The sequence below is a fragment of the Pyrus communis genome, chromosome 14 (assembly GCF_963583255.1).
Source record: "Pyrus communis chromosome 14, drPyrComm1.1, whole genome shotgun sequence".
In the NCBI taxonomy this organism is placed as follows: Eukaryota; Viridiplantae; Streptophyta; class Magnoliopsida; order Rosales; family Rosaceae; genus Pyrus; species Pyrus communis.
In genome coordinates this window covers 11,999,803-12,011,394 of record NC_084816.1, presented here as the reverse complement: position 1 = coordinate 12,011,394, position 11,592 = coordinate 11,999,803, and the positions used below count along the sequence as shown (strand labels likewise).

The window sequence follows — 11,592 nt, the reverse complement described above, 5'->3', positions numbered from 1 at the left end:
GTTCCTATCACAAAATAGATGGACAAGATGTGGTTAGAATAAAGGAGAAAAATCAATCCATTCACGTAAAAGTAGAACATGCAGGTTCTAATGGACATTTATTGGCCTAATTTTGCATGAAAAAAACTTCAAGTTTTCATGGGTGATGTTTTTAAATGAAAACTTCAGGTTTTCAAACAAGACATATTTATTAGAAACTTCAGGTTTCAAAATAATTATGAACTTCAGGTTCATATATTCCTGTAGGCAAACACAAATATATACACAGAAAAATGCAACAAGAATATGTAAAAAATAGGATTTTTAGGTCTATAATTATAATTGAATTTAATTATTTGGACTTCAGGGCAAATTAAAGTGCGGGTGAAAAAATATAAAACCCATTTGGGCCTAAAATAATTAGGTGAATAAAACTTGGGGCCCAAAAAGAAAAAGTAAGCCACGGGTGGCTAAAAAAAATTGGTCTATGCGTCCTATGCCCCAAAATTGGGCTAGGGGTCTTGGGTGGAACTGCAAGCCCACAGGGAGGAAAAATATTGGGTCCCTAAAAGCTAGCCCCTAAAAAAAAAATTTGCACTAGGCTCACTTTAGGCAGGCCCAAAGAAATTTTTGTTTTTTTTTTTTTTCTATCACAGGTTGGGGGGAACCAATGGGCCGAGCTTGAGTATTAGGCTACTTCAGGCAAGCCCAATCAAAGAAACTTTTTTTTTTCTTTTTTTTTTTCCGCAGGACCAGTAACAGAGCCTAACAGGGCTCGGGTGGAGTCCAAAGACACCCTAGTCGTAGCTAGGTGCGTTCGTCGGGGAAGAAAGCCGGTGCCACCACTTCAGGTGGCCTTGCTTTAGGACTATAGTGCTCGGGGCGAGTCCATGGGTCAATGAAGATTTCAAATATGAACGGAGATTAACAAGCTCGACGTTCTATCAAAACCCTAGAAATTCGAATCGGAATTTAGAGAAATTCTGACGAGATTCAAGAATCTCGGTCAATTAGTGTCGGTGACGAGCTTCGGGCTATCAAACATGGTGACCCGAGGTGTGAGGATAGGCTGCAGGCTGCAGGCCATCGTGCGACGGGGGAAGAAGCCATGAAAGACGTCGAGGTTGCTGGGTTTTCAGTCCTAGAGCCCTCGACTCCTGCTTAGGGACTCGGTGCAGGCTACAGGCCTGGCGGCGAATGGGTTTTGATATTTGGACTGGGCCACTGCAAGCTACTAGCCTGGTGGCTTGCATGGTGCAAGGGCACGAGTTCAAAGAACCCTAGGTTCCCAATCACAAAATCTTCTCTTCTTTTTTTTTTTATTAATTCAATTCTTATATAATTTGATTTGATGCATGTCCAATTCAATAATTTCAATGCATGTACATGTACATATATTTGATGCAATTCATGGCAAAAATCAAATTCACATAATTTAACAATTATGATTATGATGCACACACAATTTATGTAGAATCTAAAATTCATAAAACGTAAAGTTGGGCCATGCATCATGATGAATGTTCATGCTATCAGGATTGCAAAAATATCGAGATAAAAATCGTTGTTTTGAAAGAACCTGATTGCGTGATGATATGGATGAACTAGTTTGATGCAGAAAAATTTCTTCAACCTCAGATTCCTAAGCGCAACGGTAGGAGCGTGTTGTGGTCTATTTTATCTGACAAGGTTAGAGTGGCCGGTGGCAAGGAGAAGAGAGAGTGAGAGAAATGTGTTTGTAGAATTGTAGGGGAATGTGTGTTGTTATCCCTCCTACATTGTTCTTTTATTTATAGTAATAAAAGGAGAGAAGATATTCCTTCATCCCCAAGGAATACAAGATACAATAGGAAAGGATAACTAGAATCAAATATAATCTAGGATTTACACAATTACACTTAAACTAGGAATGTTTACAACAAGAATCTCATTATAAAGAAAGTTAAAGTTACACCATTAAACCAATTGGCAATATGAGGAGTACCCCAACTTACTTATAAGTCCATGGAAGATCTGTTCTTCCATCAATGAGAGATTTATTCTCAACGCATTCTCATAAAAGCAAAGGCCAAAATATAATCTCACCTTTTTTTTTTTTTTTTTTTGGTTCTCAACTTTATTATCATATTCCACGTGAAATTGGTGGTAGATGTGATATATATACAGCTTTCTCAGACACATTTGATAGATTCTTTACTTCTCCCAACATGCATACAGCTGATTTGATTTTCTTCTCTCGAGTAGGAGCATCTTAGGTCTGGGCAATTGAACATGCTATCATTATCTTTAGGGTTCTTTAGATATAGACCCTTGAAACTCCTATTTTCCAAATAAAAACCCATCTAAATTTAAACATTCAAATAAAATCCAAATTTCAAATAGCCTACCATGTAGACAAATATATGACCAACTATTACAATACAATTACAACTTATGCCATAGAATCCTAATTTGGTCAATAAATGTTATTACTCATCCTAATTATGATGAGCAATTAAATCCATATGGATATTTTACCTTTCTTGTATCATAAATATTAGCAACATATATAAATTAATTTACCAAATTTAAAAGAGAAAGACAATCTTGTACGGAAAAAATAATATTGTTTGAATTATGTAATTACCTACATACAAATTAATTTACCTACTTATAAAATATTATACTAATAAACCTGCATTTTGAATCATGTAATTACCTACATACAAATATTATACTAATTTACCAACATTTAAATTAATTTACCTACTTATAAAATATTATACTAATTTACCTACATTTAAATTAATTTACCTACTTATTAATATTATACTAATTTACCTACTTATTAATATTATACTAATTTACCTACATTTAAATTAATTTACCTATTCCAAAAAAAAAAAAATTAGTGATATTAGATAATGTTCGAATGTTGTGGGTTTGTGCTTGTAGGCAATTAAATAAACTTTTAACCTAATGCACATAAATCATGTAGGTAAATTAGACCATTTTGAAAGTAAACTAGACCCTTTAAATTTTGGTTTGATGTAATAGGTAAATTAGACTATTTTGTAGGTAAGAATTGTGCGGAACATATAGCTTTTGTTTTGTGTATTAGGGATTGGAATATTAGCATAAGCTGTTTTAGGTTTATTGTTGTGTTGGTAGGTAAATTAACTTATATATGTAATGCACAAAATTATGAAATTAGTATTATTATTTTTCAATTGGCACGTTATAACAATTTGAAAGTTAATACATTGAATATACAATGAATGGCATGAATTATTTTGTAAAATATATAAAATTAATTAAATGGATATAACAAGTAACTGATCCAAAAACCCCATCCAAGTATTAATAGGGGTAGTTTAGGCATTCGAAAAATACACAATTTGAAAAGTCAAACTTAATTAAAGAATTTGTTTAATTGGAGGGTAGTCAATGGGTTTTATTCAAGAAAACAAAAGGAGATGGGTTTTAGTAGAGGAAAATATAGTTTCAAGGGGTAATATCAAATTTTCAGTTATCTTTACCATGTATGTAAATATGCATTTAGTCCTGTAACCCCACATGTACCTTATGATTAATTACAAGGAAACAAAACACTATCAGGAAATACAGCTTGAATGAAGCTGGTGCTAAAGTTCATAAATCCGATGAGTGCGCGCAAGCACGCCCGGGGGAGGAGGCGTTGTTCATTGGAACAACCATGTAGGTTTACAAAAACCTAATAATGTGGTGTGGTAATAAAACAGTAATGAAGCTAATGCTTATAATGTTCTATAATCCTGGTAAGACAGCAGGTTCATTGGACAAAAAGGTTTACTAACTAGTTTCTTCTTCTTCTTGCATTTGTGGAATTTTTGAAACAGTGGTTTTTACAGGCTAATGATGGCGCAAATAAGTCAGAAACCCTAATCGTTCAGGTGAAGGTGTTCAAACAGCATATTGCAAGTCTGACAAGTATGTGAGTTGTATATTTAAGTGTTTCAACACCGGCAGAGCCGCAGAGGGGAATTTATTTTCGGACAGATAGTTGCAACAATCACTAGTGATGATATTGGTGAATTGACTGGGTTACGTGAAGGACCCAAAAGGATCAACCTATACCAACGGACGAATGCCAAAGATTCTCATTTCAGAATAAAAGAAATGTTGGAAGGATGTCGAAGGAAAATTTGGAAGGACGAACGCCAAAAATTTGCACTTATGTCTGTCCCTATCTTTCAGCCATACTGGCAATGATCTTGGGTGGAAGCTCATATGTTATATTTAAGATACAGGAGGGTCGATGTCTGAATACGCTTAAAAACATTTTTTGAGTCATAAACAACCAAAAATGCAGCAGCCATTGTTGTTCAGGACCGAACTCGCAACTTTGCTACTTACTGCACCTCCAAACAATGAAACTAAATATAAACAATGTAATAAAATTACATTTGAAAAACAACGTACCTAGAGATGTAAAACCATTGTTCAAAAAATCCCCGTCTAGTGCCGCCTAAGCCCCGCCTAGGTGCTAGGCGGCTAGTCACATCTCCGGTTAATCTCTAGGCGTTTGAAAATAAAGAAAGGGTGCTTAGGCACCCGCCTAGAGAGCCTAGATGCCTACCTAGCCCGCCCAAACTAACCTAGGCACTATGCCTAGGTCGCAACTCTCATTTAGACAGAAAATAGATAACTTTTATTATGCATTTAATTTTTTTTTATAAATTGTAAGGAACTTGTTAAATACTTAGATTAACACACACTACATGTTTGTCCCCTATGTTTTTGTTATGTTCTAATACTTTATAATCCATATGTCATTATATTTTGCAATTTATGTATCCCAATGCAATTATGCATCTTTTAAGTATGTGTGTGTGTGTGTGTGTGTATATATTATATAAACACTTATTTATATGATATATAATAGATTTTACTTAAATCCGCCTAGTCCTTTTTGGCCCCTGCCTAGATCCCACCTAGGCATTAGGCCCCAGCCCGTCACCCGAGTAGCACTTAGTCTTTTTAAGAACCATGTGTAAAACATACCTGGACAACAAATTGAAAGCAGCAATCGAGTTTTGCTGCAAAATTTGGTATATATAATAGAGGAAATTAAGTCTCAAACACATAAGGGAAAAAAGTGAAATTTGCCGCCTGATACACTTTGATAAACTAGGGTTGCTAATTGCTATAGCTACAATCTCATTCCAATGGTACGTGATTTCCAGAAAGCTACCAATTGGAATCGAGAATTTTTGTCTCGGTGTTCATTCAACCTCTACACTTCGTAATGCTTCTCAAAGAAGTATATGATTTGGACGCCACGTTGTCCTCATTCGACCTCTACACTTTTTTCAGAGATACTGGATTAAGCATCGCATTGGTAAAGAGTAAGCGTAAAATTCTTTATATAAAACGTAAATGACTAGAATCTAATACAAATTCTGATGAAAAATATATAAAAAAATTTAAAAATTAAAAAAAAAAAATTTGACACTTAATGAAAGGGAAACAAAGGAAAGGGCAAGATCAAGCCATCAAGGAACTTGGCCTGGTCATGCATTATAGGAAGCTTTCGGGTTGAATGCTAATGTGTAGTGGATGGTTAATTCCGGGGTCTTGGTTTTTTCCAACCGCCTCGTGTTGGTTTGGAGAATAAGGCTACTATTGTAGTTTGATGGCCAAACTTTATGCGTAGTTCAACTCACCTAATTCATTCATCCTTTGATTAAAAAGAAAAAGAAAAAGCTTTTGGGTTGAGAATATTAGTTGATTAAAAAATTTCTCGTCCATTTGTCGAAATGAGTTGAAGATCCATTACTCAGAGCTCCTCTCTAGTTTATATATTGATGAGGAAGCTTTGGGTTCTTACTTGCATTCTGCGAGTGTGGGTAAATTGGACCTGCTATCCTGACCATCTACGAGCCAACATCGGAAATTCGCCACAACAGTCGGGTGATCATACGAGGGCACGTCGAGCAGTGGCTTGTTGGGTGATCGTATGAGGGCACATCGAGCAGTGGCTTGGCGGCTGACATGGATTATGGCGTATTCAAACACCGGTATTTCTGAAAAATACCGACGTTACAACAAACTGGACCTCCAATGGTTGAATGCCATTAACAAGCACAGAATATGAACATAGGAAACACAATGCATAATCCACTAAATCCATTATTCATTAAATCCAAATTTGCCCAAGCAGAGATATATACTTCACCTGCCAATAATACTTCCTCTAAAGTAAATCGTAAATCCTCCAATCCTTCCATTGGGGACTCTTGAAATCACCGCGGCCGCATTGTACTGAGGAAGTACTTCCTTTATTAATTCTAGAGCAAGCATGGTATCAAAACGAATCATCACAACGGGGAATTGCTGCCATCTGATGTCAGTAGCACCTTGTATAAATCTGGGCGGCGATCACGGAATACTCCCCAGCTATGTCTCTTCCATTTGATTTTGTCTAGGTCAAATTGTGCTACTAGTACAGCTTCCTCTTTATCATTAGCAGTTGCAACAATTTCTCCAGTGGGTCCTGGACATTGAATTATGCAAATCCAACAACTTTTTAACAATCCAAATCAATCAAGAAAAAGACTGATTATATTGGAGGTAGTTTCAACTTTCAACTCTTTAAGTTAAAAGAAAACCTGAGAAAAATACCTGCTATGAAAGAGTTACCATAGAAAGTGACCTCACTCTTTCCGTGCTCGGTCTCGATTATCTCCTTTCCTATACGATTTGAAGTTACTACAGGGACCTGTAATTCATCAAAACTGGATTTAGATTACATTCTTTGACAATAATTCAGTATGAAAGAGCTTTCAATTTGTCCCCATTTATTTGTTGCATCTTTTGGGTGGCGAATATTGATTCAAGGCAGTCGCGACTTTTAGAAAATAGAGATTAGAGGACGAAAAAACACTTCACTCCATATATGAGCCACTTAAATGAACAATGACAGACAAACTAACCTCAAACCAACTACAATACTTTCTAAGTCAAATTGTAGTCTGCTCCTCGGCCCTCCTTAGTATCAAAAAGAGAGAAAAGAAAGGATAAAAAAAAACAGTATCCAAACTATGCTGAAAACACATACCACATTAGCCCCAGCATGCCCTTGCATCACTCGCCTCCAGTGATCCCGAGAATCAAGCCCTCCATCTTGAGGTTCGGAACCAATAGCAGTTGGGTAGAACAATATCTCTGCACCTTGAAGAACCAAACACCGGGCAGCCTCAGGGAACCATTGATCCCAGCAAATTGCTGACACAAAATGAAGTACTAGCAGATTTAGTTTTTAGTCTTCGAACTAAATATTCCGTTCAATACACAACAAATACAAGGCTCCATGTGAATTTATTATCCAGTACAGAAAGATTGCAGAGTTTAAATAAAACCCAGAGAATATTGTAGAAAAATCATGAAATTAAAGAAGCATCTAATTAAAGTTTTCTCACCAACTCCAATGGTTGCGAATTTGGTCTTGAAAACCTGCTTAACAACAACATTGCATCATTAATCACCACCAAAATAAATGCAAGCTAAATAGCATTATGCATAGATTGTAATTGTATTAAGCACCAACCTTGAATCCAGTGTCACCTGGATTGAAGTAGAACTTTTCCTGGTAGCCTGCAGCAGAAAACTAGCGGCTGTTATTAAAGGTAACAGGTGAAATCAAACAAGAAGAACATTATGCTACTTGAATACCAGGTCCGTCTGGGATGTGGGACTTCCTATAAAGTCCAAGATCTGCCCCATCAGCATCTATAATGGCAACTGAATTGTAATGAGCATTATTTGCCTCTTCGAAAAAGCTAACTGGTATTACCACACCCAACTCTTTTGCAAGTATTTGCATCCTACATAGCATGCAATTAAAATATCTAATTAAGTATTACTGCCCAAAAGGTGTGTGCAAGTTCAATTAAGAAGCTTTTCTTAACCTCTTTTTCTACAATTTTTTTAAAGGTCCTCCTGATATGTTGTAAAGCTACATTGCAGCACTCTCACCTAAGAATGGTTGGATGATCCTTGTAAGGCTTTGCTCGCTGAAAGAAATCCTCCCTTTGTGCCTGACAGAAGTAATGTCCCTCAAAAAGTTCCTGAAAAAATCATTCAGAAAATGCTTAAAAAATGTGCATTCAATCATAAGTTTATGGAAAAATTTCTCCTCAAAGCATATTTATCTGCGTCATTTAAACCCCCACCCCAAAAACACATATGCCTTGGTTTTACCATAACTATATATTAATGGAAGTCTATCATTGCCCAAAACAAGGTGCTAAAAGCCCACAACAAATACATGCGCATAATAGTTGCAAGCACTGTGTAGCAGTGCTGGGAACTTCATTGTATCAATGAACACAAGAAACACCCATTACTGGATGGAAGCACGAAAGTTTAATTATAAACTTTGTTTCATACTGATTGTAATTGAATATCAGTGACGTAAACCAAGCTTTTTCTACCATTAGGTGGAAAGATTTAATCAGAAACATTGAACTCACATAAATGCTGAACATTGAACTCACATAAATGCTGCATGTCTCTCTAATGATCTTAAAATGAACACATCAATAAATTCATGAACATATGATTATTATTAGAGCTGAAATGGCAGAATACATGCCTAGTCGCTAGTCCCTCTGAGGATATTATGGGAGGAAACTATGAGGTACACAAACACCCTTTACGAAGTAATGACACATGTTGACAAGATTTATACACAACACCCATATGAACGTGTAATACATCTAAATCTTACTTAACAGTACACAATACAGACTATAAGTAGATACAAACATATCATGCAACAAGTACGACACTACTTACAATACACAATACAGACCATAAGTAGATAATACATATATGCAACAAGTACAACATGTCACACTGTGACCGTCTTTTCTGTCATGGAAAAAATCAACAGTGAAGCCATTACAGAAATTATTTGATTGTTGTCCAAAGCTTGTGTCAAAGAATTGATCAAAGTATTTACTATCTTAGGTTGAATGCACTGCCTCTTATTCTGCACCTTTTATACTTAGGTTAAGCTCTGCATATATACTTCTCATTTTAATTATCTATTAATACCTTTGAGGATGTATCACTATAAGCACGGCAAAGAAAAGAAAGGGAAGAACAAAAGAGTTCAAAACTTAGAAAAACAAAAGAAACATCTTTCAAATTTGAAGTGTCATACCTGTATAAGAATGATGTTTGCACCCTTCGCATGGGCAGCTCTAACCAACCTGAATGGAAAGGATTATAAATTCAACTCACGAGATAATTGCTTTAGAGAAAAAGTTGGAGCATGGGGAAGAGCAAACATAACTTTAGGTCAAGGCTGACCTGGAGAGGACCCTGTTGAGGCAAGAGCCTCAAGACCTCAACTCTTTAGTTTAAATTAGCCCCAATCAAGAACCAAATCCATATATTTTAGGGGGAAAAATGTATGCTCGTTTAATCTCAAATTAAAATGGCTCAAGTTTCGGAAAAAAACATCATCCAATACCCAACATCACATGATATGCTTCGGATACAAAAAAATTCTAATGAAGCTGGGACGAAATTAGTTGTAGATCAGCAAATCATGTGAAACTCTTGACACAAACTTGCGTGTTTGTGCATGTGTCCAAATGAAAACTTAAAAAATTAATTTAGTTGATTTTTTGAAGGGATGATATTTGAAGAGGACCTAAAGATAGGCAGTTTCGATTATGGCACCGAGCAATGTAGTTCTTTCTTTTCTTAAAAGAAGGGCTTCCTCTTTCGAAGCCCTGCACAGCTGCACTAGAATGCTCAAATGCATACTCTTTAAGTAATCTAATGAGATACATATCATGCTCTCAGTCAATGGATCAAAATCCAACTGTTAATAGGACAAAAGCTTGGATCATGTAAGCGAATGAAACACTTCATATCAACCATTAGATTTTGATTCACATACACATACAAATTTCGAAAGCATACACTTAAGAATACGAATTTCGAAAGCATACACTGAAGTAATTGATGGGCCACACATCATGATCCAATTCATTGGATCAAAGTTGAACGATTAATACGACGAAACGCCTATTGGCCAGAGAAAGCAAACTGAACCTGAGTAAAGCAGTGTCTAGTTGAAATCAAGAGACATCCGCCATAACGCGAATAGAATCCATAGCAACCATTTACTTTTACTCTTATATAAGGGTTTTCAGTATTGGCCACATTGAGAGGAATGGCAAAACAAGCACACATATATAATTACACAATTGGAGTAATGTTGTGGATAAAAAACATCAATAAAATGGAATGATATTGGAAAAAGAAGAGCTACCCAGAAATCGAACCAGTACAAGAATTGTTCACACAAGGAAAACAAGCTCATAGCTTTTGTGGGTCTGGTTCTCTAGTTGCAGAAATGCACATAACAAGTTCAAAAATTGCAAACTTTAATATATTGGGGGGAAACAAGATTAACTGAGTGAAGAGGAAGAGGAAGGAATGAAAAGAGAGACCTTTCGGCGGTGGCGACGTTGGTGGCGACGTCATCGGTGCAAGCGAACTGCAGAGCTGAGACCACCACCTCCCTCTTGCCCTTCTCCATTTTCTTTTCTCTGTGAGGATTATGTTCGAACATAGGAGAAAGGAGAGACCTGCGATTGCGAAAAAGTGTGGAGTTTCAGCCCTTCAGGTTCGTCGACCGACCACGTTTATCATTTCGTTTTTAATTTTTTAATTTTTTTTTTTTTAAGTTATTGTAGATACTTAACAAGATTTTCTTCTTTAAAAATTAAAAAAAATAAAAATAAAAAAATTATTTTAGTCTTCAGTTTTTAAAAGGGTGAAAACAACAATTAAAGCTGAAATCATTGTCAAACTGCCCTTAGGTATTTTTTATTCCAAGTTTTGGAATGAAATAATTATCAAACGGTCTCTTAATATCTGTGATTAGAATACAAAAGGCCTTATCATTTTATTCCATGCATTATAAGATACTTTAGATTTTTAAACGTTATATTATAATTTTTGTTTTTTATATAAAAATATTAAAATTTTAAAATATCTGATACTTCTAAATATCATAGAAAGTTCACCCGAAAAAAACTCAACCCAACCCACTAGGATGCCTGAAAGAGGTTTGTATGTGTGTAGTGATCTTTTTTAATGAACACAGCTATATGGTTCCCATTACATTTCCATTTGATTGCATAAATTTACAGAGAATTGTAGCGTTTTTTTGTTTATCCATTGATTTTGGATTGAAATATCAATTTTCTTAATAATATCATTGCAAATTGGTTCACGTGAGGTGGGTGGCCCAATTAACCCATGACAGGTGGCTCGAGTGCCGAACACAATGATGAAAGTGTTTATATGGTTTAAATCACAAGGGCACTAGTACACTCCCATCATCTTGACATCTTGTGTCAAAGATATAAATCATAGATAAAAGTTTACGCATATAGTACTGACACAAAATGTCACCATGGCAATGTATCCCTGCTATGTAAGTCATCCAAAATCACATGCGAAAAATTCACCAATTAACGAACCTGCGGTGCCCTGGTAACATTCCAACCTGCTAACACAATCAACAGTTCCAACACCCTTTTCTACCCATTTGCTAACATAAAACAA

At 35.8% G+C, this 11,592-nt stretch overlaps 1 protein-coding gene across 1 annotated transcript; it reads right to left on the bottom strand.

The window, feature by feature from the left end:
• Positions 1-6,093: 6,093 nt before the first annotated feature.
• Positions 6,094-10,657, bottom strand: LOC137715409 (N-carbamoylputrescine amidase-like). Its single transcript, XM_068454733.1, has 9 exons — positions 10,470-10,657; positions 9,167-9,215; positions 7,975-8,066; positions 7,672-7,823; positions 7,547-7,593; positions 7,419-7,452; positions 7,058-7,224; positions 6,622-6,718; positions 6,094-6,493 (listed from the first exon to the last, which is right to left on the bottom strand). The coding sequence occupies exons 1-9, from the start codon at positions 10,589-10,591 to the stop codon at positions 6,318-6,320; spliced, it is 936 nt and encodes a 311-aa protein (XP_068310834.1). The 5' UTR covers positions 10,592-10,657; the 3' UTR covers positions 6,094-6,317.
• Between the last annotated feature and the right edge of the window lie 935 nt (positions 10,658-11,592).

Coding starts and splice junctions, on each gene's coding strand:
- LOC137715409 (XM_068454733.1), bottom strand. CDS start 10,591: ATGTTCGAACATAATCCTCACAGAGAAAAGAAAATGGAGAAGGGCAAG. Junction 7,824..7,974: donor GATCATCCAACCATTCTTAG/GTGAGAGTGCTG, acceptor CATGCTATGTAG/GATGCAAATACTTGCAAAAG. Junction 6,719..7,057: donor GGCATGCTGGGGCTAATGTG/GTATGTGTTTTC, acceptor GATGAATTACAG/GTCCCTGTAGTAACTTCAAA.